The 27,182-nt window shown below is 34.4% G+C and overlaps 1 protein-coding gene across 7 annotated transcripts in view; it reads left to right on the forward strand.

Moving 5' to 3' along the window:
* Positions 1-27,182, forward strand: part of NAV3 (neuron navigator 3) — a 785,517-nt gene that overhangs the window by 568,617 nt on the left and 189,718 nt on the right. For 5 of the 7 annotated variants that reach the window (XM_081061016.1, XM_081061019.1, XM_081061018.1 and 2 more), the window contains exons 7-8: positions 20,414-20,482; positions 23,653-23,792. In XM_081061016.1, coding sequence (XP_080917142.1) covers positions 20,414-20,482; positions 23,653-23,792 — 209 coding nt within the window. The remainder of the gene's footprint in view (positions 1-20,413; positions 20,483-23,652; positions 23,793-27,182) is intronic. The other 2 variants (XM_081061021.1, XM_081061022.1) reach the window with 1 other exon arrangement.

Below are 27,182 nucleotides of genomic sequence, written 5' to 3' on the forward strand. Positions count from 1 at the left end.
GAAGCCAAGACTGAAACCTAATAATACTGAATTTCCCTTGAGTTTGTTTTTGATAATTAGCATTGATTCAAAATAAAATTTCAAATTACATTCACAAACCCTCACCCCCAAGTTACTGTCAAATATTCAATAGTTCTAAAATCTTCTTTCACCTATCAATTAGCTCTTAATTCATATTAAGCAATATTTCTTTCTCTATATAATCATGTAAACTCTATTCCCTATGGCAGATTTTACTAATTAGTGATTAATTAAATCACTTAAAATAAATCATTGTTTTACTGAAAAATAAAGAGTATATTACAAAGTCCATGGAGTGAGATTTGTCATTACTCAATAATGCAGATGTGTTTCTGTTTAAGCTCATCTTGGCTTTTTTGATGTCAAGTGAAATTGTGCAGGAATTGGAGTGAAAACATTTTTTTCTATAGTGTAAGTTCTTTGGGTTTCTTAAGGATTGAGAGGGAAGAAAAAAGGAAATATTTATTTTTTATTTTTTATTTTTTGTGGGGGGTTGGTTTGTAGCAAGAGACGTAGATTTTGAAAACTGCCAGAAATAATATTTCCTGGAGTTTGTTTAAAGCTATTTGAATTGACAAGAAGCAAGAATAGTAGCTGAAAAAATATAGGAAGTAATGTGGTCTTATGCAAAGCATGTTGACTCTGGAAGTGATATGGAATATCTTTTGTCATTAATTTCCCTCATTCTATTTCTGTATCTGCCATGTGTAATTTTTTGTCCAGAATCTCTCAGTGGTTATGACCCTTTTGGAGAGATGTTTTTTGGTTTTGTTTTGTTTTTTCTTTCTATTCTTGCTGGAAATTCATGGACATTCAGAAACAGTATTATATTTTAATATATAGAGCTGTATATATATTAGTCATGGTAATGTTACATTTTTTTTTTCATTGAAAGGTTATGAAACGTATTCTTTTCGCCAGTGTCCTTTAAGACTGAGGTACTCTTAAATAAGGTTTCTCCTGATAAATTGTATTTAATTACTTTTTGGATTAATAATTAACAAATGTAGAGTACTTGCTACACTAAATGTAGTACTTAGGACCCTGGTATAGAGGAACTCAAGTCTTAATTTTAATATTATTTATTATAGGTTTTGGAGAATATTATGTTTCAGACAGTAATACTTCCATTCATATAGACTGGGTATAGTGAAATAGTCTATTAATTAGAATTTATGTGGACTTATATTTAACAATCAATGTACTTCAGTATTTTTCAAAAGCCCTTAGTGATAATATGCATAGAGAAGGGATATAGTGTCTGTATAATCAAACCAAGATAATTAATGCAGAAAAAGAATTCCTGTGACACATTTATCTTCATTTGCTTCAGATGTGAGTCATAAATCATGATTTAGTCTTTCTATTGAATCCAAAGCTCTTTCCAAGTGAATAGTGCAAATCACTAGTTGCTGTACTCGTCTGGATATTTAGCCAGAAATTGTTCTAATATTTTTCTTTGTAGATTAATAAAGAAAAAAAATTAGGTCATATGTTTTAGTTCAGTGTGAATGAGTGTTTTTCATATGTTTTGTTTGTTTATTTAAAATAAATTGTCATAGCTATACATTTCCACAATATTTATTTTATACATTAAGAATTGCTAATTTGGTTTTGCTATTTTGAAAATAACTCCAAATATTTTCAGTCAATTTGAACATTTATTATTTAAACAGACATTTTGATCTAAAGGTTAACAAGTAAAACACACAAGAGAGGATAAAATAAAAAGTGGATCCAGAGGAATAGAGTGTGGGGAACAAACTCTCCTCTCCTGATCACTCAGCTTTCTGTCCACTCCTGTGTGAATGTGTTTGTGGGGGGGGGTGTCCTGTTGAAGCAGCAACTACAGCTCTAGTTATTAAGAGCTCACCCCTAGACTCAGACTGCCTGTGCTTGGATCCAGTTTAACCACTTCCAGCTGTGTAACCTTGGGTAACTTACCCAACCTCTCTGTGCTTCAGATTCTCCGTTGTTAAAAGGGAATAAAAAATGGCACCAATCTCATAAGGTTTTGAGGGTTCAGTGGGTCGGTACATATAAAACACTCTGAACATACCTGGCACTTTTTACTCCCCTGCTCAAGGCCTTGCAGTGATTTCAAATAGCCCTGCCTTTCTTCCATCTTAGGGAATGTTCTCTAGCTGATTCCTTTCCCTGGACTGCTCTTTCTCTGATAGCTGCTTGATTAAATCTCTCATCTTCAAGTCAACTGCTCAAGTGTTGCCTTCTAACTGATGCTTACCTTGACTACCATTTTAACACTACCGGCTGCCCATTGTAGTATTTGTTGTAGTTTTCCTTTCTTCTGTAGCTCTAACCACCTCTAACCTACAATTGGTTTATTATATTCGTTGTTTATTATTGCCACTTCCTGCCCTCTGTGATTACAGAATGTAATCACTGTGGGGACAGCAATATTTTTTTATATATTAACCACTGTTGTATTCCAAGGAATTAGCACTGGGCCTTACACACTGTAAGTTCTTAATCACTATTTTTGAAATGAGTTAATGTAAGAATTAATGAATCTGTATTATGGCTGCTTCCAATATTAAGTTGGAACACTTTATAAGATTTATAGTTACAATTGTAAGTCATTTTAAATTAAACTTGTATATATTTATAAAATTAGTATAATAAAGATAATTAAATTTGTTCCTGATTTTTTTTGTGTGTGTAGTCATGATATTGAACTACAGTAAGTTTCACACTGACTCTGGGTGGTGAGCACACAATGTGATATACAGATGATGTATTACAGAATTGTACACCTGTAACCTATGTAATTTTACTAACCATTGTCACCCCAATAAATTTCTTTTTTTTAAAAAAAGGAAAAAATATGACATACAGTGGAACCATCCAAGATTACCCAAATGCATGAACTGTTTGCTTCTATCCTAGTTGATCCCCGATGATATCCTTTTTTGGTCATTTATCAATTTATTATAGCTATTATGTTCCTTTTGCTTTCTGGCTATCACTCATTAATTTACTGCTATATGTGTTCCTACCTCTATCAGTATTGCTTCTTTACTAATGAAATATGATTTTGGTTCTGTGGGATGAGAAAGCAGATTACCAAGTTTGTTATCATTTTGGTCCTAAAGAAAGTAAATAGGTGATATGAGTGATTGCTTGGGCTATGAAGGTCACTGATAAAAGTCCTTTCTTCACTGTCTTTTTTTTTATTCCTTAGACAAACCAAATAAGAGAATGGATCTATTATTCAGAAATGATGCGTCTAATTTGCAGCTAACTGAGCATAGTCTGCCTTCAAAATTTTTTTTTCCCCCTTTCTGCCAACTCCCCTACCTCTGCGGTTCGTTGTTTCCCATGCTGGTATTATGAGCCTTGCACTCAAGGCAGTCGGTCACAGAGAGCTGTTGGAATCAGACAGGCGACCTTGGCGTTAGGAACTTGGCGCTCCAACCACCTGAGCCAATGGGCCGGCCCTAAAAATTTTTGCAAAAATCTTCTCCCATTCGGTTGGTTGCCTCTTTATTTTGTTGATGGTTTCTTTTGCTGCACAGAAGCTTTGCAGTTTGATGTAGTCCCATTCATTTTAGCTTTTACTTCCCTTGACTTTGAGGTAGAATTCATAAAATGCTCTTTGAACCCAAGGTCCATAAGTTTACTACCTATATTTTCTTCTATGCAGTTTATTGTTTCAGGTCTTATGCTTAAGTCTTTGATCCATTTTGAGTTAATTTTGGTAGACGGTTACAGGTAGCAGTCTGATAGACGGTGACAGATAGCAGTCATACAATGAAATACTATTCTGCCATAAGAAAAGATGAAATAGTGCCATTTATGACAACATGGGTGGATCTTGAAATTATTATGCTGAGTGAAATAAGTCAGACAGAGAAAGTTGAGAACCATATGATTTCACTGATATGTGGGATATAAAACCGAAAACAGCAGAGGAACAAGACAAACAAAGAAACAAAAACTCATAGACACAGACAATAGTTTAGTGATTACCAGAGGGTAAGGGGGGAAAAGGGTGGTAGATGAGAGTAAACGGGATCAAATATATGGTGATGGAAGAACTGGCTCTGGGTGGTGAGCACACAATGTGACATGTAGATGATGTATTGCAGAATTGTACACCTGAAATCTATGTAACTTTACTAACCGTTGTCACCCCAATAAACTTTAATTAAAAACAATTTAATTATAGACTGGTAAAAAATATTCATGCTACAACTAATCCAACACCAAAGTATTCTCTTTAAGATGCCCAGATTACTAATTAATTTTGTTGATAAATAATATTAATATAAAAATTTCTCTCATCAGTATAGTTAATGTTATAAGGAGAAAATACTATTGAAAGCCACATACTTTGAATTATTCCTAATGGTCTTGTTTATATGATTTAAATTGATGACATGTGAAGGCAAGCTTGTTCCTTATCCACCAGTCTCTTTTATCATTTGACTTGACTGACCCACTTGTAGTATTTGTATTAAAATAAATGTCAGACTTGAATTTTAAATTTCTTAAATCCTTCATAGGGAAATATTTCGTAATATTTGGAATGATAAGGACTTGATTAATAAAATCATCAATGCTTAAACAGTTGAATATATTTAACGTAAAACAGATTACATCAGTGATCTTTGGCAGGACATTACATGTGCAAAGATTAAACTTCTTGCTGTATTACATAACGTTAAGCATTCTGTTTGCATTTACTTTATGTAAAAGACAAAATCAGCTTCTTCTCTCTCTCTGTTTTGGAAGAAGTAAATTAAAGACCCTTTCTCTAACCACCAGGGGAAATATGAAAAATATTTTTTAATATAAAGTGATAAGTAGAAATCATACTTATTTTTTATAGGTGTTAACTAGGCTGTGTGGAAAATACTATTTTTCATTCTAAAAAACAAGGTAGAAATGAATTCTATAATTTTCAAACTCAGAAAAGTAATTTCCATCAGTAAATATGTCTTAGGCGTTCAGAATATGTCTGCTAGTCATCCTTTTTCACTTTTTTTGTTTGCTTTTTTGAGAATTAGAGTTCTAGTTGACACGAAAGGTAACGGAGAGTTCAGTTTCACCAAAACCATACACAGTGCCTGGCACATGAGATCAGCCAACGATGAGCAGACTGCATTCTGTGAATGCATAATTTCCCTGAGACTATCTCGTAGAGTTTTATAGTGAAAGAAAATTATAAAATTTAAAATGTATTTTTCTTATGTACTGCTCTGATTATGTATGAGGTATTAGCATGATAGTATATGTAGAAGATAATTGTTATTTGTTAAAAGCTTATAAAAGGGGAAGTGATTTTCCTTAAAATGTGGGTCTTCTACTTTAATTTTGGTCCAATGACTTTTTATCCTGGTATTAAACAGTTGGTAAGTTTTACCAACTCACAAATAATGATGCTAGAATCACATGAACAAATACTCCATGTTTTGTAGAATTAAAACATGTAAAAAATACAATTAAACATGAAAGTGCAAGTAGATAAGAAATCATATTGGTAGATGACAGAATTTTTAAAGGCAGTTCTGAACTAAAATAGGAGCTATTTTAAGAATATGGGAGATTATGAGCTCCACAGATAATCATTTGCCCTTCTGCTTTTCATTTCATAGGAAAAAAATCGAAATTGTGTTAACTTGCAGTTTAGATGAACTTCTTCCTATAGAACTCAAATCATATTGCAAAATCCTTAGGTTTATGCTCTTTGAGTGACTTGTCTATTCCCTTTGACCCCCTTTCCAAGGTTCCGGCGACTCCTGACACACATGTAGCTCTTGGAACCCTCTTCCCATTGAGGACATGTGCCTTTCTCTTTTCCAGGAAACATAATTTCCTTCTGGGAGATTCACTTTGAAATTGGGACAGTTTACAGCTTTTCAGCCTGGGGTTATAAATCTTGTAAAATACATAAGGAAGTTTAATTTAAGATGACAGGAAGATCCTGGTAATTTAAGCCTTCGTAAACCTGGCTTCATTTAGTTGCTTAACTCAGCTCTGTGTTGTGGCTGATAGTGTGTTCTTCAAATAAGTCAGTGAATCAATTAAACTTTCAAGAAAGGAAAACAAAAAGGACATTTGTGAATCTTTTTAAAAAGCAGGATTTTTTTTAATGCCTAAAGAGAAATAATTGAAGGGAAAGAAATTATTCTTTAATTGACTAATTTAGGATACCAAGAGGGTGTGATATTAAAAGAGTATATTTCACACACACACACACACACACACACACTCACACTCACACATACACTTTGCTTATGTTCTATGTTTCTATTCCCTATTTAAAAAGCTTGACAACTACTCATACTTCTGTTGTAGATGAAGCAGCATCTGTATAATTTGGGTTATTTTAGAGTCAGGCAAACATATTTTGAATTCTGCCTGCCAATTCCCAATGGGGTGGCATTGGGCAAGTGATTTTAGCCTACTCAGATGCCAGTGCTCTTACCTCTAATATTGAAATTATGACTTTTCCATTAGGGTATTGAGACGCCCACTTGAAATAATCTGTGTTTAAAGTGCATCTTTAGCATGACACATAGTGTATAATAGACACACAAATACCGACTTTCATATTCCCGTCACCCACTTTAAAATTATCTCACACGTGGTAATAAAATGTATTGATCCATATTAGAAACCTTAAGTCAAGCTCATCACTTTTCCCTCCTTTCTCACTTTCTCTTACGAATTCTGTCCATTTTACTTCTAACTTTTATTAAATATGTAAAAGTAATTCAAAGGAATAATATCCTTAAAAATCACAGCCTAATGCTCAGACCCTTCCAAGCTCAGTCTGGCTATACAGATGTAACCCCTTTAATTATTTTAGGTATTTCCTTTAGTAGTTAATACCATATAGCTGAATAAAATACTTCTACTATTAGTTTTTATTTATTAATTTGGTCATTATCTTTTGATTCACACTCTCCCATCTCTCCCATCCCCCTTTAACGTAGTCAACAAATATTTATTTAGCACTTAGTATGTTCCAGGCACTCTTTTAAGCACTAGAGTTACAGCAGAGGACAACAGATGAAAGAATTCTTGCCCGCTTGAGGCTTACATTCTAGTGATGGGGTATGAACAATACAATATTATTAAAATATATACCAGTAATTGGACAGCTGATAGTGGAGAAAAATAAATCAGATAAGGGGAAATAAGATGCTGAGGAGCCATATTTCTGCCAATATAAATAGGGTTCTGAGGAAAGTTCTTGCTCAGATGATGACATTGAGCAAAGGGGGCGAAAGAACTAGCTGTGTGATTATTTTGTTGTAGAGTGTTTCAGATTGACAGAAGAATAAGAGCTAAGAGCTTGAGTTGGGAACCTGTCTGCTCTATTTCAAGAAGATAAAATATCCCAGTTGGGCTACATCAGAGAAAAGAAGGCAGAAGAGTAAGATAGTGTTCGGAGAAAGAGCACAGAGATACTAGTATTACTCTGTCATCATTGTAAGGACTTTGGATGTTTACTCCAGGAGAAGGGAACCTACTGTATGTCATAAGGAGGGGCATAAATAGGTAGAGAAATCAAGGGGTCAGTTTGGCTGCTGTGTTGAGAATAGATCGTAGTGGGGAAAAGGTGAAAGCAAGGAGTCATGGAGAAAACCTTGGACTACCATGGTGAAAGTGGATAGGGGAGGAAAAATTCCACATATATTTTGAAGATAGGGTAGAATTAACTGACTGATTGGCAGGAGAATTGGTAAACAGATAGCCAACTATAACATTGTTATTGTTGGTTGTTGGAAAGATGGTGTTTCCATTTAGTGAAATGAAAAAGAATGTGGGAAGAGCAGGTTTGGTAGGGAGAAGGTCAAATATTCCTTTATCCACACATCAGTTTTGAGATGTCTACTATGTGTTTCTAAGTGCAGATATTAAGGAGATAATTGGAATTGCAAGACAGGATTTAAGGGACAGATGTGGGCTAGACAAAAATTCTGAAAATGTAACCCAATAGAAATTAAAAGCTATGAAACTAGACATGATAAAGTCATCAAAACCTGTGTATGTGGACAGATTGAGGGAGGCAAAAGTGATGAGCTTGACTTAAGGTATAAGGACAGAATCATTCTTGGCTCTGATAACTTTCCTTTTTATTTTTAACAAAATAAAAATCAGTTAACTGAACTTAGTGTCTCCAGGTAGAAAATGAAAACATCATTATATTCTATTTTCCAAGGTAATGGTGAGAATATAATATATATTTTAATGTATTAGACTAAGTCCTAATTTAGATAACTTAAGACTTCTGCTTCTTGACCTAAATATCTAGATAAAAACAATGATGAGCTACTTTTTATAATTTGGACTTATAACTACCAAACATATATATATATATATATATATATATATATATATATATATATATATATATATATATATATATTATGTGACTTGTGTATCATCATAGAGATGTGATTTAAAGTAACTGCTTTGTGGTTTATTTCTTTAACATTTTACCACATGACGTTAAATGAACATTGTCTCCCAAGCACTAGAAATTATTTGATTCTATTTGATTTTTCGTGTTTATGGGGCTCTCTTCTCAAATAGAGTACTGGTCTTATAGACTTGATTGTTATACATGCAATTTTATACTGTATGAATTATTACATGTTGATGTTTTCCATTAAAGATTGTACTCTAAAATTTCAACTTATTTATTTATAATGGAAAATGCAACTTTCACAAAAACCATAATAATCATGACAATGTGATTACTGAATTATTTTCCTGTAGTCAATCCTATGTGGAAAACCAAATTATAATCAGGGGATGACAGAGTGAGCATGCAGTTGGATTTAAGGGCCTCATACATTTCTGCAACTGAGATTTCTGCACTTGACTTTTGCCAATGAGACTTTAACCATTGGTCAAGGGTCCTCTTCATTATAAAGCACACTGCCAATATTTGCCTCTTCCTGTTCTATTTCCTGTGCTTCCACTTCTGACTATCCTACCCCCTCCCCCTTTTTGATTGAGTTCTTAGTCTCATAAGATGTATAAATAAAATAAGCCTTCTCTCCCTGCAACGCTGTGGGGCAGACTTTGGTCCAAAGCTCGCCATTAGATGTGTTGAGACCCCAGCCACCCCATCATAATATGAGACTGATTGTACTGATGATTATATTCACTTCCCAGTAAACTGAGAGTAACTCTATTATAAGGACTCCAGAAAATAAACTTTCTCATAGATCTTCAAACACTTTATAACTATCCATTTATATAATTATTTTATAAGAATAATAATTAAAGTTCATTTTCATGAACATGTGCACTAAGAAATAGTTCAACGTATTTAGTGCTTACTACAACACTTTTTAAATCTTTAGAAGTATTAAATAATCCAGATTTTTCACTAATCAGGGTAGTCTTTGCCAAAATTTATTGAAATTTTCAGCTGAGCAAAATAACTTTGTCTACTGGTATTCAGAGTCCAATTGTTTTTTCAGGTGGTTGCATTAAAGTGAACTTTTGGAATGGAGCACTGAGTGCATTATGATGTAATTTCATTCTATCCTGAAAATTGTAAATGAAAAAAACCCATGGAACAGCGTAGTATTTTCAGCTATGTGTAAGGAAAAGCACTGTGGAAAATCTAATTTATGGTAACACTGTGAAAGAAATACGAGCCTGGTTTCCTGAGTTCTACTTTATCTTGAAATTCTACATTCCTAAAAGAGCATGAGACTTTGATGCGGTAATATCTAACATAGCCATCTCCTCTTGGGTTACTGTTTTGAGAGCTCATAAAAGCAGACCATGCAGGTGGCCGTATTAACTGTCAGTTGAAATTTAAGATAAGACAGAGGTTGTAATATATTTACGTACCATATTGTACTAATGGTACAAGTTATCACAGTAACCTGTCTCACATATAATTGGGACAATATTTCAACCATCCAGCTACTAAAAAGAAACACATGTGAATGAAAGCCAGCTACTGACTCATGTATGGAGTCGGCAATAACTGATTTCAGTGAAGTCTCAGCAAAACTTACCTGTGGGGAGAAAGCATGTTTATTACATATTCTGATGTGAGTATATTTGTTGCAAAATGTCTTAAATATTTTCAAAGGAGCAGGTATGATTTTGAGGTACAGAAGTAATTTTTCAGATGTGTCTGAACACCTCCCTCTTTCTTGGAGCTGTTAGATTGTCAGTTACTATTTTATAACATTGAGCAAAAATCCTACAAAGGGAAAATCCTTTATATTAAAGGAAGAATTTGGTTTAAAGAATTCTTTAAATTTCAATTCTAAATATATGGTTTCATTTCTACAATTATCAATCATAGGATATATAAGGAAATATATTTTAATCTATCTCAGTCTTAAAATTTTTTAGTGAATGTGCTTCACTGTCTTCAAAGTTTATTTTTTCTAAAAATCCTCACTTTAAAACTTTATGTCCATGTATTTGATTATAGTATATATCTCAGTGAACTTCTAATTTTCTCTCAAGCTATATTCAGTGAATTTTGAGGGAAATAATTCCAGTGTTTTAAACATACCATCTTGAAAAAGAAAAGTACAATTAAGAGGTAAAAATTATCAACACCCATGCCCAAGAAATTTCTTAATTTTTATTCTGTGATTTCTTTCTTTGTATTCCTCCTTGGGTCCTCGGGTATAGTGCTATTAAAAGGACAAATGTGATGTTCTAATTAAGCACATTTTTGTCTTTCTTTGGGAAATCAAGAGTGCTAAATGTTTGTGTAGGAATTTCCACTTATATGTTTGTGTGACTTCAAGACTGAAAGTAAATAAACAAGGGAAGAATCAAAGGTGATTCTAAAATAATTTTCTATAACATTTCTTAATATAGATGAGGAGTTATAAAAATGGATGTAATATGAAAAACTGCCCTTATGTTTTATCTTTATAAACACAGTTTATTCAATGATATTTGTATTAAGTACATTCATTTTAAGAACTCTGTTTTGTGCCTGATTTTTATATTTTAATGAACCAATTACTGTGCAGTTGGGCATAGTTAATGAACACCATATGGAAATGAAATGTTTTAATGAAAGATGATATTGTTCCTAGAGATCCTTCATATATTACATTAGAGCCCTGTGTTCTTTGTCACTGGCGATTTGAAAGCTCAAATGTGACCTTTCCACAAATAAGGAATCAGCCCCCGCTATGGGCCAAGAATTATGCTAGATGTGTGGCTGAAATACAGTGGTGCTTTACGTTTTAAATTGCCCACACTCTAATAGAAGACCTAGATATTGAACCAAATAATTCAGTAAGGTATGCTAACTCATCTAACAGAGTACAGGTTACTCAGATACTGCAGTTAGAGGAAGGCACTGATGAAAGAAATGCTATTTTGCATTCAGGAAACTGCAACTGTTAATCAAAAAGTGTAGCTAATAGTGTGTTCTGCCTATGGCTGTTTTTAAAAAAAATTGAAATATAGTAGCACAAAACAATAACCATTTTATTATTTATATTTGGGGATTTTGTGAGCGTAGGAATCAGGGCATACCTCTACAGGGAAGGGTGGAATGGCTGGAGTGTCACCAACTGCTGGGAGGCAAAACATCTGTTGCTGGCCAATCCACTACTAAGGTGACTTCTTCACTCCTGTGTCTGGCAGCTTAGCTGGAATACTGATTACACTTGACCCCTCTAGGTGGCAGTCTCAGGGATATTGTACTTCTCACAAGGTGACCTACAGTTTGAAGGAATGACAAGCCCACCCTGATTTAAGGGTGGGACGTGAGACAAAGATCTCACCTCTGAATGGAAGGGGCATCAAAGACTTTATTATAGGCCTATGTTTAAACTGCCAGAGGGTATGATGAGAGATAAGACTAGAGAAGTAGGCAGAGGTCAATTTATGGAGGCTCTGGGTGCTATGTCTAGGAGCTGGTACTTATTTCTTGAATGTAAAGGAAAATTGCCTTGGGTGTTTTTGTAGCAGAGGAAAATTGATACCTTTTATAACTTAGGAACAGAGGCTTGGTGACAGGGTAGAGAAAAGATGTGTTTTGGGGAGAGAAGCGGGTGGAAACTGCAGCTATAGTGGCAAGAGAGTGAACAGTTTAATGTTATACATATGAAGTCTGACTGGGAAAATGGATTTGAGGACTGTTTGGAGATAAGGGTGAAAGAAAATCATCACCTTTCTACTTCTGTTGACTCATTGAATAGTGATATATTTCAGTAAGGAAAAAAAATAATGTCATAGTGGAAACAGATGTAAAGAAAGAGGTGGAGAGAAACAGTTCAGCTTTGGTTTTCAATTAATGTGAGATTTCAGTGGGACTATTTCTAATGTGTGGCTCCAGGCCCAGGAGAGCAGCCAGGGCCAGAGATAAAGACTTAGGAGCACTAGCTTAACCATGTTTTATTGATTGAAACAATAGAAATGGAAGGCATTACTCAAGAAAGTATCAAGCTAGGGCGAAAAGAGAGTGCTCAGGACAAAACTCTGGTGACTGCATTTATGGGTAGAGTGAGCGAACAACAGAATATTCCTTTTGTTTGTTTTGCAATATATTTAGTGTTATGGTAGCTTGCTAGCTATCCACTTAAAGGGGAATTGATTTTTTTGTTGTTGAAGAATGCCTCATTTTCTGAGACATTTATCCTTGTCTTTCAAATTAGTTGTGAAATCCAATCTAACACAAAACTCTGGTTGAAATATTAAAGTAAATATATTACATCTTTTAAGCATGTCAAAACTATATTTTTATCTAATCATTATATCACAAAGCATCATTTATTAAATTTTGTTTGAGGCACTTTTTGGATGATGTATAGTGCTGAAAATTATAGGTTCTGGAAGGCTCACCTTTGTGTGTTGCTTGGGGAGTGATGGTTCATGGATGTCCTTTTGGGACAATTCCTGGTGATTCTTCTAGGATTGGGACCTGTAGGGACTGGTATTATTGAGTTCTGGAAAGAAGAGTGAGTAGTATCCAGGGAAGTTTGAGAGAAAATGAGACTTAGTTGTACTTACTTTCAAGAAATCATGGTCCCAAAGTAATTATAAACCCAAAGTCTGAGAGCCAGAGTTAAAAGCTTAGCTACAGTACTGAGAAGCCCATGCTTTCAGGTTTTAGAGTAAGAACATACACATCTCAGAAGTAATAGGTGAGAACCAACTGATGTCGTGTTGGGAAGAATACCAAGCTCAGGAATGCAGGGTAATTGTAGGGACTGAAGAATATAGGAAGTTATGTTGTCCGGAATTCACTTGAATATTTATTTACAGAGCCTCCTCTGGGGGCTTAGTGCTTAGCAATGTGAAGTCAATTTCTTATTTATTCATTTATTTAATATCTGAAAGTATTCATGGACTTTATAAGAGAACTATTATAATAAGATCATAAAGTGATCTTTATTTTAGCTCTACTATGAAAATGGATTTAGTCACCAGTGAATATCCATCTTCCTAGGATTTCCTGTAACTTCATTCATCTTTTGACTAATGATATACCTTAGAAGTAGAGTCTTGATTTTTATCTCTTCATACACTGTACCAAGAATATTCAATCTTGTTTTCCTGCATCCTGCTTCTATGGAACATTACCGTGCAACCCAAGCCAGAGCCATACTCCCTTTTCTGAATTTTCTATGTAAATGATGATAACTTCTCTGATTACCCACTTCTATTTCCTGTGTCTCTGCCTTCATTCAGGCCCTCATCAAGTCTTGCCTGAATTATAGCAGTAATTTCTCATTTGTTCTCTAGGCTTACTAAATATCCCAGCCTTCCTCCTCCTCCAACTTCACCTTCATAGTTAACCAACTTCACCACATAGCTAAAAGAAATAGCTCTCTAATCTGATAATTTATTATGTATTCTGCCATAAAAACCTTTGGTATTCCCACTGTAGTCAGGAAAAAGGCTCAGCTCCTTATCAAGCTGCCGGGGCTCTCCAGGTTCTTACTTGGGCAAACAGTGGGTGTTAAAAGAATTTTTGTATAATGAATGAATAAGAACAATATTTGCAATTGTCATAGTAATTAAACACAAATCTAGACAATTCAAATGTCAACAGTTTCTACTGAGATTTTTTTTTTTTGGAATAAGCTTGTTAGTATCGAATGGAAATAAAGAATGACATATAGTGTGAGGCTCAGATATTACCATTTGGTGATTTTTAGTGATGCCCATGTGCTTAATGTCTGGATTGAATTTTATTTTTGAGGATGAAGACTAAGGAATAAGATTATATAATTTTTACTTCTGCATGGAAGTTCACTGCTAGAATAACTGCACCAGAAATAGAATCTTCTATAAAACTTATGTGCTGAACCATTCAAATCTTCTAACAATATTTTGATGAGAGCTTAGAAAAGAGATGCAAATAAATTTTCACTCTTATTCTAGTTTTTTGTTTGTTTGTTTGTTTGTTTTTGTTTTTTTAAAGTGTTGCTTGAATGCTGGCCAAGGGTTTTGCGGGTACCATAGGACTAAGCAGAAAAAAGTCCTATGATTGATTGGTCATGTGTGCAATGGGCATGGGAGAGGGAAGTTATAAATGATATGCTGTATTTGCTAGCCCTGACTAAAATGCTGCTTAAAAGTTTTAAAGATAGTGTTTACTTGGAAGATGTTTGAGGAGAGCTGCCTAGATACTAAAATTATATTCCCTTTTAACATTTTTTGTTGCCTATTCCAGATTTCTAGGTAAGTGACATGTTGAATGAAATCATTTTATGTTATCTATCTGAATATCTATTGAAAGTAGTGTCGATTAAAAGTAGATTTATTTGAGACTGGAAGAGATGATATTCTGTATGAAGTATAAAATTATCATTATAGTGTCTTGGAGATATTTACAGATCCACAGGGCACTGAGTTAATAGTAAAAGAAGTATTAAAATATTGCAATTTGTAATCAATTTTCAAGAAGACAATATGGTATAATAGAACAGAGCACAGATTATAGAAACTAATGGACCAATGTTCAGATTTTAGTACTGCTATTTACAAGTGGTATAACTTATACAGATAACTTAATATTTAAATGCTTCAGTTTCATATTTTTTCAGCCAGGAGCAGAATATCACCTATGCAGGACTATTGTGAGGCATAAAGATAATTTAAATGTAAACCGTGTCTGTCACTTAATAAGGACACATGAAGATGAGTGTCTTTCTGCTCCCTACTTTAATATACTGCTGATAATTCCATTCTTGAAACAATTTCCCTATCTTAAATGATGGTGCCGTAATATACCATTTTTTGATAATATTGTCCTGTAAATATCCATCAATTATTTAGTTATTAAACACATACCAAACCCATGAGAGGAACTGAGAATGCAAAAAGTGAACATAATTTAATTCCTGTTCCTCTGAACAATACAATCGGTTCAGGAGACAGACGTTTACCCTGAGAAGTTTCCATATTAACTTGATAATTAGAGAAGAATAAAGACCTATGCACTAGTGGAGGACAAAGCTAACTCTGGGCTTGAGACATGCTTTAACTTAGTTGATGTCTGGCCAAGATTTCGAAGTAGAAGTAAGATTTCCTAATGTGGGGAAGAAAAGGAATGGGGATTCAGATGAAGGAAACCTCATGAGAAAATCCATGGAAACCTCATGAGATGAAGGAAACCTCATGAGAAAATCCATGGACCTGTGGGAGAAGAGGCCACAGGCAAGGGGCAGAGATGGGTGACAGTGGAGAACATGGGGTGGAGGATGTGCAGAGGAGGTGAGGCTGTAAAAGGGGATGAGGAGACATCCTGGAGCACTCTATAAACCAAATCTCAGAGCTTGGATTTTACCCTGCAGACAATGGGGAGTCAACAGCAATTTCAAAGAAAGGAATTGACAACAATTCTGTCTTGGGGAAATTAATTCTGTTGTCTGTGAGGAGAATGATTTGGTTTCCCTGGAAATAAAATTAGACTGATAATAAAGATACTAGTAAAGAGGTATTCTTAGAGTCCAAAGAGATAAAAAAGAAGTGGGTAGTGATTAAGACACCTCCATATTGTTCCATGGAGAAAGTGTTGCTGGCACTAAATTGAAAGGGCAAAATCAAAAAGAGAGAAGATGGTTTGAAAGAAGAACAGGAGTTAAGGTGTGAACATTTCTGGAATATCTGGGAGAATTGTAGGTGATAGATCCAGGTGGAGTATCTAGGAGGTATCATGGAGATACTTACAAAAGAGGCTCTGAGTTTAGGATTGAGATTTGAGTATAAAATATAGATTTGATTTAAACAGAATGGTGGGATAAATTATCTGATTTCTAGGATTGTGGTTTTTGAAAATATTCATGATCATAATACAAAATCTAGGGGGTGGGGATTGTGAGTAGACCTGTGTCACGCAGGGGACCCTGCTCGCTGCGCCATTTGTCGTGCAGGGTCTCAGCTCCCACACTCCGCCCAAGAACGCAGGACACGGTAAGGCCAAAAAGGAACACCCACGGAGCCATAGATAGGGGAGTCAAACCAATATATTCTCGCTGGCGGCTGGGCTGGAGACACAGGAAGGAGGATCTACATAATCTGCCTAACAGCAGTCCGCGCTTGCCAGCCACCATCTTCTTGCTAGCCCCATTCCTTTCTGCTAGCGTAGCCACAGCAGTTATATTAGTGGCCAATGGCCTACGGGTTACAGCTGACTGCCAACTAGCCACCGCTGCTGGCCGTCTGATCACAGTTGATGGCCATTTACTACCCGAGCCAGCACCTTTCTATGTGAGGCCGAGAGCCTGGAAACTGCTTTTTGGGGCTTTGTCCCCACAACCTGTATTTGGAAAGTAGGAGGAGTAGCTGGAGCAACAGTGGTTGCATTAAGAAAGGTAAGTGAGATGAAGATTTCTAGAAGAAAGGAGTCAACAGAATCTAAAGCAGCATCAGGATATAGTAGATGAAGCGTGTCTTGAGATATTTAGACTCTGCTGATTACGCTGTTTGATTTTGCAAAGTACATGTTTGTTTTCCTCCAAGTTTGTACATTTGTGGATATTCTGTAGAGTACTGTTCCTTCCGTTTTATTATGCCTAGGAATTACCTGGGGATTCTGTTCAAATGCAGATTCTAATTCATAGGTCTGAAATAAGACATGAAATGGAGTATTTCTAACAAGCCCCAGGTGGTGCCTATTTTGTTGGTCTATGGAGAACACTTTGAGTAGCGAGGCTCTGGTGGTTAGTAAAAATGGGTGATTGCAATTCAGTATGTTTACTCTGAGAAGCTTTCTTTCCTTATAATTAATGGATATTACTTTTCCACATGGGAATTTTCATGGAAGCTGGATTAGAAAGTTCTGGCAGTTTGGAACCTTCTGTGTATTGAACTCCAAATGAATAGCATCTTTTTCTTTTTTTTCTTTCTTTTTTTTTTTTTTTTTTGTAATTGGCTGTCTCTAGTTTCCTCTTATTCCCATCCATGTTAGAGGAAATAAAAAGCATTCCAGTGATGTTCCTCTTTATCAGATAGACGAGCTGATAACTTCCTTTAGTAGAACCCACAGTGGGTCTCAGAATATTTATTTCTTTGGTGCTTTTGTTTCTGATACTTTTGCCACTCATTAGCTGGAAAAAGTCTCACTTGATAACATTTCAGGAAAACAAAAATATGCAATTTTCAATCCAGATGTCTGGAAACCCTTAGTTTACTGGTGTTCCGATTGTATTTATCTACCCTGCTTGCTTCAGAGCTGTGTCTACATGTTCCTGTGTCTGTTTTACTCACAAATTCCGTTAACTGTGCTTCTTCACCTGCTTTGTTACTGGGCCATTTGTAAATCTGAACCTCAGGAAATGGTATTACAAGTGCTGTAGGGGAAAAAATGCCTTTGTGCTATGTAGGAAGGCAGAACCAGATTGTAAACTAAGAAAAATAAAGGGAGATAGAGGTGTTGTGGGAAGCGTTCGCAGCTCGAGTTTGTGTGATAAACGTGGAAATTGTACCAGGACACAGATGCAGATGGGTTTGTGGAGGCAGAATCTGCATGACAGGGTATTGATCGAACATAGTTGATAATTAACAGAAAAAAGGGAAGAATCAAGTAAAGAAAGCCCCTAGTACTAAAGAAAATGGTGATGATGAACAGAAATCAAGCAATTAAAGGATCTGATTAGGAGTTGGATGGTAACGGAAGGACAATGGTAAGTTTAATGGTGATTTTGAAAATCATAGAAATGGACAATTTTACTCAGTTGAAATTGATAGCAAGGGGTATGATGCACATGTAAATTCTAGTTTCTAGTAGATTTTACTTGAAATCTTAGGAAACAAATTGCTAAGTGAAAGAATGCATATCAGTATTTGAGGAAAGAGGACATAAGAAAAATACTGTCTTTAAGAGACGGATTAAGGAAAAGGACCGTTGAAGGAAAGAGAAAATGGACAAGAATGACAGTGGCAAATCAAGTGAGATTATTTGGTGTGACAGTCTGTAAAAGAGAGAGGTTAAACGTGGCAGAGGGAACAATATGGTGAAATACAAAGATGGTAGAGTATGGTGAGAATGAATACAACTCTTATGTTCTTTAAGTAACAGTTTCACAAGGGTAAGGGAAGCAGGGCAGAAGCCAAGTTGCAAAAGATTCAAGTACTAGGGCTGGGTACAAAAATATAAGCAACGCGTATTCTCTAGTAATAAATTAGAAAACATACAGGCCATAAAACCAAATTCATTTTGGCCAAGTCTGTTAACCTCTCTTAAATGTTGTTTTTCCACATCTCTACTAGAAGTTATGATACTTCTTAAAATCATGAAGGAAAAACAAATGAGGTAGCTTCAATTCCATGAAGGAAAGTACATTGTTTTCTTATCATATTTCCTGATAACATTTGTGCTCCATTTGGAGAGTTACAGAATCAGACACAGTAATGAACCTTTAGGTAGTTCTCTTACTTCTGGATTAACAAAGTGGGCTGAGAAATTCACAAAAGAATTTTCTTCAATCCCGGTGCTTTTGTTTTTAAATTTAAATTTTAAATTCATATCATATTTCATTGAGACACTTTGGTTTTTATTTTTAAATTATTCTCTGTTACTGTTACTGAGGTAATTTGTTTGGCCAGTTGTAGCCAGTTGACTCAGCGCCCAGTGTACTTGGAAGACAGAATGCAATACTATATGCAAATAATAACACAGCTCATATCAAATGTGAAAAACAAGTGCTCTGTGAACCTGAAAATCTCCCTAGATATGAAGATTTATTCCTTTCTAACCAGGTGGTTTTAAGAATCTGCCTGTCCCACCACAGACTGACTCAATAGTGTTAAGTGTTGACTTAGGAGACATGTCATCATCTTAAGAAATCCACCCCTTGACTAAAATGCCCTCTGCTGAGCAACAAAACAACTGGATCAAATGCAGCAGGACCTCAAGTGGCCTTTCCACCCTGATTCCAACACACCCATGTTGTTTCTGTTTCCTTGGAGGCCTTGGAAACTGTGCATGCTCAACAAATGGGTTCATGTAGTATCATCACCATTCACCTGAGAAGTGATTCTCCACTCAGGCATCAATCAACTCATGACCATCCCAGGGGTTGTGAGCATGTTTCAGGTCTATTGGGTCTCACTATATCCTTCAGAACACCCGTTTCAGAATCCTTAGGTAATTCAGAAATCAGTTTAATTTAAAGTACAAATTTTCATTTTGCTTATAAAGTATTCATTGCTTTTCAAAACTTGTTTTAAATATTGCCTGCTTGTGTGTTTTTGATTGAAGATTTTGATCAAAGAATTATAATTCAAGAATGCTCAGAAATTGCCATCACTAGTTGTTCATTCACTTTGTTTTTGAAGAATTTAACGTTACCTTAATCTCAATTTTTGCATCGATCTTTCTTCAGAAAATCATCTAGTATTATTCAGTTCCTCAAAATATTTTAACTAGGGTGAAAGATCAATAAGAAATTATTAGACAGAAGCTTGATATTTTAATCACTTAATTTTCAAAGTAATATTTAGGTTAAAACAGCACATCAGCAGATTATTAAAGAAAATAATGGCTCTCATTTCATTACTCTTTTGTTTTACCTTTTTGAGAAAGACAATCTGTCTATTGTGTAAATCAAGCTTTAGCTTTCTTGAAGTTTTCATATTCATTTACAAAGGTTGAATATTTTATAAGATGAAATAAAACTATTTAAGATAATATGAATACCATCACACAGGCTTAATTTTAAAGTCAGTGATGACATACTTTATTACAAGGGTGCACTGCATTATTTCATAATGTGTTCATAATCAAATGCCATGGTATATATGTTGCATTATCATAATTTTCTAATTAATTTATTCTTTATACATGTTTATACATGTTCCAATTGCATTTCATTAACTCATAGTTTTCTTGTAACTTTGTGCTTTCTTTCCATGTTCAAAGAATCTCTTTAATTCAATTTCTCTGTTTCTCCTCATACAGTCTGGCAGCCAGATATGCAACTCAGTCTAATCACAGTGGAATTGCAACCAGTCAAAAAAAGCCTACTAGGTCAGTTAATGTCTCTAATTTATTGCTTGTTAGATAATGAAGTAAATGCCCAGTGATATTTTGTCCTATCATTCTAAATTTTTTTCAAAAATTACTTCTGGATAAAGAGTTTAGTGGACTGAATTTTTCCAAGAAGATATCCTTATGCAGTCTCAGGGACGAGTGTGTTTGTGTTAGGTCGTTAAAATGGGGTTTGGCCTCTTCGCTTTTAGTTTTGTCATACTTAGTGCTATAACTGGGCTGAAGTACGTAGCAGGCGTAGAGAAGGTCATGGGGGGGAAAAAATTATTCGAAGGCCCCATTCCTTCCAAGTCACAGAATCGGAAAGTTATGCACCAAAATTGTAATCGCATTTTGATATGGCATGCATTCATTACTATACGTTTTGAAGCAGAATTAAGAAACATTGGCAGATTTTTGTGGGGAAGTTAGCACCAGGTCAGCCTGCTCTGTTCTTTTATCTCATAGTTTAGTTTTTTGCTAATTTATGACATGTATTTTAAAGATAGTCTGTTCAAATAAATGACAGTATGTTATGTACTGTTTGGAAAATCTTGGTATATAAAAAAGCGTGTTGAAAGTGATTTTCTTTTCAATGTTAAGTGGCTGAAGGAATGGTGATAGGTAGCCTGGAACAGCTGAGGGAAGCCACAGCAAGTGTGTTTTACATCCCTGATTAGTATGTGATTATATACGCCCTCTCACTCAATGGAGAAGTGACTCCGTGGTGGTGCACTAGTCACTGCTCTAATAATCGTATTATACAGTGTTTGGCTGCAAGGACTGCTTGTGATGCTGTGACTTGAGGTATGTGATTTTCCCCTTGCCATAGTTTTCTAAGTTATATTCATTTCCGTGGTAATTAAAATGATTCTGGAGAGACAAAAGGATATTTAATTAAAATTTAAAAGATATGTTATAAATTAGGATGTGCAAAGAACGGTGACCTGCCATGTACACATATACAGTAAGCATTTTTTTATTACCACTTCTATGACTTATGAATGTAAAATATATTTTAAGTATTTTGATTTAAAAGAATATCTCTTTCTCTCTTTTTTTTTTCTTAGTCTCATTTCTCTTTTTATTACTTTGATGAATGATCTGGAGTTCTGGCTGCCTGTCAAATTAGGGTAATGAGAAGAGCAAATGGATTATTAAATTTGTTTTAATTTGTTCTTCTGAGAACTAAAGATCACTTGGCTTCATGGGTCACAGCAACGATTAAAATGCATTTTAATTGCTTTCTAGAGAGAGGTCAGTTTTTATTGAAAGCAGGGCAAGTTTTGTGACAAAATTTGTTTATGCACGTGGGTTTAGAATGAACTTTCTAAATCTATGACTGTGTCTATAGGAATAATTCTCAGAATTATTATGATCGGGACAATTGGCCAAATTAATTAGTTGAGTTTTTTCTGAAGAGTGCAATTACTGCTCCTTAAAATTTCTGGTGTCTGTGATCATTGTACTTTTCTTACAATGCCTGCAGGTCCACTTGAACAAAAGTTAAACGTCGGAATCCTTTGGAAAAGATTCTAAGCTTGTGTATGACACAACCTCTAATTAGCAAAATAGCTGACAGGGCTCTTTATTAGCCATGTGTATTTAAACTCCAAAATACAGCCAACATTTTGAAACTATTAACTATTCCAAGAAATCAACACTTCTGTTTTTAAGCTGGCATTTGTGCTTCCCTGATGTTCATTCCATTCCGCAATTCCTCTTACTCTTTAAAAAGTATTTATATTATTTAAGCATTCGCTGTCCTAATAACCTATAGCAATAATGTATCAAGTAGTATTATAAATTGAGTTTGAATGTGAATATTGTCACAATGGATTGTGAAATTGTGATAGTTCGGGCACCAATATAATAGATATAAACATTCTTTTATTTTAGAGATTTTGTAAAAGGGAACAGTAAAAAATTCACGCATGTTTTATAAGTTCTGGATTATTTTGGGTTGCTTTTCTTTGAAAATAAAAATGATCAGAGCAGTACACAGTGGCACTCAGATGGTGGCAGCAAATGCTAGCAAAGTGGCTGGCAACATTTAATATGATGTGCTTCAAATATGTCCTAGCAGGCCAATATCAGTTCTTAATCTCTGCTTTTAAATTTATGTGCATTGAGTTAACTGTACATATGCAATATATGTTAGCAGTATGAAATAAAATATAGTAATTGCACATTTGAGGCATAATTCATGAAATAATTGAAACTTAAAATTTTAATATAGAAACTATTTAAACAGTGAAATAAATAATCTATAGTCCAAATAAAATAAGTGGGGATTATCACTTCCCGTGAAACCCCCTAATTTAAAGATATTCTACATTATATTTTCACATGTCCTGTCCTTCATACACAAAGAATAGCTAAAGCTGTTGTCATTATAGGTGTATTTTAAATCATCGTTCTGCTAACAGATTTTCTTCTTCCAAGACCTGCATCCTTTCTTGTCATGTCACTTCTGTGATCCGTTGGCCACACCTGTGAGGAAACCAGCTGAAGCCTAGGTGCTTCCTTTGGGCAAGAGAATGAAAGTTTTTATGTGAGACAGGTCGGTCACATATGAATTAACTCATGACCTTGGTCTCCACTACATGGCTTAGAGTAGCTAACTAGCTTAGCTAGTCACTAAGTACTGTTTGCAATTTGTTCACTAACTTTATTCTGCTTGTTATTAATGTACACGTTCATTTAGGATACAGCTGCCTGAGATAAAAACAAATGTCCCATACATTGAAAAGAACAACTTAACAATAAATGTAGGTAGCTGATTAGTGCCCTAAGAACATAATAAAGTCAAATGTTATTATTTCCTTTGCCTTTCTTATAATTGTTACAGTACTTTTAAATCAAAGTTTTATTCATCAAGCGTGTGGTAAGTATGACTTTTTTCAGGTAAAGGTGACTTTATTTCTAATTGCCCTATGTTATTAGTATTCTTTGGAGCCGTATTTATTGAAAAGTGAAACAATATTTTTCTGAAGAGTCTCAAACCTTGTGTTTATTTATTTGTCACTTAAATCAACACTTTCTGCTAAGTAGATTTTAGAACATCATATATTATGATTTTCCAATGAACTCTTTTCTGCTGAGAACCTCCTGCTCCCCGTATTTTCATAATGTACAATAATGATGTAATTTTCCTTATACTATTTCAGGCTTCCAGGTCCCTCTAGGGTGCCAGCTGCAGGCAGCAGCAGCAAGGTCCAGGGAGCCTCTAATTTAAATAGGAGAAGTCAGAGCTTTAACAGCATTGACAAAAACAAGCCTCCAACTTATGCAAATGGCAATGAAAAAGGTAAGTGTTAGCCTTATTGTGTTATATGTGTTAGTGTTATTATGTCATTAAGTCTAATAGATGATGTGTATCATAAATTACATGCTATGTCTAATATTTGAGCAGTGTGACAGCTTTTGGAATGGACATGTTATCAGTGGAGTTTCCTGTGTTTTCTAAGTGCTCCCTCCTGAATTCCAGCTTTCTTCAAGGCTTTTCTTATCTAAAGAACATCTTAAGGAAACAGACTCATTTATTTTCAAGTCATTAATTATGTACAGTGTAAAATCTGTTTCTCAACATAGTTTCTGTTAGATACATAGCTTTTCCTTTTGTCTTCTTGTATTTTTATGAACACTTCTCCTGAAATCATAAATCTGTATTAAATTTATTTGAATTGTTAGCTTTTGTTAACTTAAGTACCATAGTGTTTTGGGCAGGTAAGTTGGAGCATCAAAATTGGGCACATAAAGATGATCTTTGAAAGCAACAGGACACAGAAATGTGAAAACCTCAGTTTCTCCTAAGGAGACACATTATCCGTGTTTATTTTATTTTACTGAAAGAGTGAGCAATGGAAATATTAAGTGGAAATGGAAATATTAAAACTCAAAGTTATCAGGAAGAAAGAACGCAGAGTAGAAGTCTGTGTTAAAGTGGAATTATATATAAACCATATGATGCAGAACTCTGTGTAACGTGCAAAATATGCAATTAAAGAGACGCTGGCTTGATGCATATCACCAAGGATCATGAGTACAGGTGAGAGAGTATGCAGTTTATATCTAAGCCACAAGAGAACCAAGAACCTATACTGCCGTAAGCAATGTGCCTGTGTGAGGGATTGGGGCATTCTGCTGGATTTTGAGGTAGCATTTTCAAATCAGTAGAATTTTCACTTCTCTTCACAATATTTATCTCCAGCTGAAATGATACCTAAAATCCAAAAGTGCCAAATGTGCTTAGTTAGTAGAACAGCTGGCAAATTTGGTTTGACTAATTCAACCAGGTAGGAACTCTTTTGCTCAGATTAGATGGTTTCAAATTGTTTCCTGTAGACTGTCTGATTAGACAACTTTCTCTTACCCAGACAGGAGTTGACAGGGGTAATCCATGAATTAGACACTTTTGTGAAAATGTCCCACGCATCTAAACAAAATTGGACAGACCCTAAATCTCTGAAAGCAAAGCAGTGTGTCTTGATCCCATAAATCTCTCCAGTTCTTGAGCTGAATGGTAAAAGAAGAAAATAATGTGTATATGTAAGTTAGGAGTTTGTCTTTAAAATATAGAATAAAACCTATGATTTAAAAACCTAAAAAGTATTACTAAAGACATACTTTTTCTGGGGAGAAAGGAGACAACAATTCCTCATCAGAAAAACATTTTCCCTCGTTTTGTGATTTTCCTGGAAAGTGTCATATGTATGTGCTATGAAATTCTAAGAGAAACTAAACATATTTAGACATAGAAGTGTGTTGAACAGAATATTCAAATATTCAGCTTACCTACATGATACTACATGTTTTTGCAGGAAATTACTAACATTGACAGAGACCTAGAAATGCTTTAGATGACCCTAACACTTTGATATGTGATGTATCTGAATTTTTCTGTCATGTGAAATAGTGTTTTTTTGTTAGTTTCTACTGTTTAAAAGTGAAAATCCAAAGGTAGGCAAACACTCATATTTTTTCATATCCATTGTCTCTTATGTAGGTTTAGGAAGTAGTACAAAATTAGACAGTAGCAATATTTAAAATAACCACAAGATGGAGACAGATGACATACATTATGAGGTGTGTTTTTTTTTGACCATAGAAAGCAGATTTACTTAGGTCCAAATCTACAGCAAAGGACAAGAGTTTTCATACTGAGTTAGCTATTGCTTTTAATTCCAGCTAAATTAAAAATACAATAATAATAATAATAATAATAATAATAATAATAATAATGTGTGTGATCTCACGTTCACAAGTACTTATAATATTTCAAACGTAGACATTAAATATCTGAAAACTACCCATACCGTAAGCATACATTGCATCGTAAAATATAGTACAGCCACCTGGAATTTATTTTACATGCTGCATGGCGTTTTTTACTAACATAGAATTACAAATTATGTCAATACATCTAATATCAATGTTTCTAAATTAATCACTGTGCCATGATATTGTGTATTTCCAAAACATTATCTTAAATTATGAAAAGAGACAAAGCAATAATAAACATGACATATGAAATAATTTATAATTTAGTCTTTAGAATATACCAGTGGTCTATCTCTTTTGGTAAGAAGGTTTTATTTAAACATTTTGCCATGGAGATTTATAGTGGTGTAATTTAATTAAAACATAAGATTCTATCTGCTGACAAGTTGATCTCTGTCAAAACTAGTTTGTATACATATCCTGGGTGTGACTAAGTACGGTGAAAATTAAACAAGAATTTTCAAAGGTTACAGTATCATAATGACAGAATTCAGAAAGTACTTACTTGAGTATTCAAATTCTAATCGTTGTTCTTTTTTGGTTATTAGAAATTGTTACCTTTAAAATTAATGAATTGAGATATTTTACTTGAAGGGTTAACCAGATTATCTGTAATGTACTCCCTGAATGCTTTAAGTAGAAATATACTTTTTACCTTCCTTAACAAGTCTTAGTTGAGGAGTAATATGACTCAATTGAAGAATCTCTAGAATTTGTAATAGTCAAGGTTTATTCACAATTAAAGCAATTTCATTTCCCTGTTAAGAAACATACTGTTGAAGGCACAGTACCTTTTCACATGTATGGGATTGTAAAATAGCTTATTTGCAAGCTGTATGACATCTAATGAAAGGAAATCACAGAGAATCAAAAACTACAATTCAAAATATACATCTAAAATTATTTTAATAATAATGCAATTAAAAAACCAGTATGCTCTTTTCACCATTTCATCCATTGAATTAAAATATCAATGAATATGGCCATAGATTATTACTTTCAGAAAGGCTGCAATAGAAATGTTGTATTAATAGAAAGCAACGCCATCCCGCCATTTTGTTATAATGGAATGTGAGAACAAACTTCTCAGAACATGTGGTGAAATGCAGATAGCATTGTATCTAGATAAGCATTTCTTTTGAGAATCCAAGTTTCTTCTCTTGGGGACCTGCCATTCAGAAACTAACAATGAATAATATGTTCTAACAACAGCATTTATCAATTTAGCCATGCACCCAATGAGAGTACTCTAGGGTACTTGAATACCTGTTCACTGGAAATCAAGGATCTTGTGAAAATGATGCCATGATTCAATTGGACATACAGTTTATATACCTGAAGCAAATTATTATAAGAAATCATTCTTGTTTTATAAAATCTGGGTAATAAGTATGAAAAACGCTAAACAGGTTAGAAT

This window comes from Rhinolophus hipposideros, assembly GCF_964194185.1.
Source record: "Rhinolophus hipposideros genome assembly, chromosome: 9".
Lineage (NCBI taxonomy): Eukaryota > Metazoa > Chordata > Mammalia > Chiroptera > Rhinolophidae > Rhinolophus > Rhinolophus hipposideros.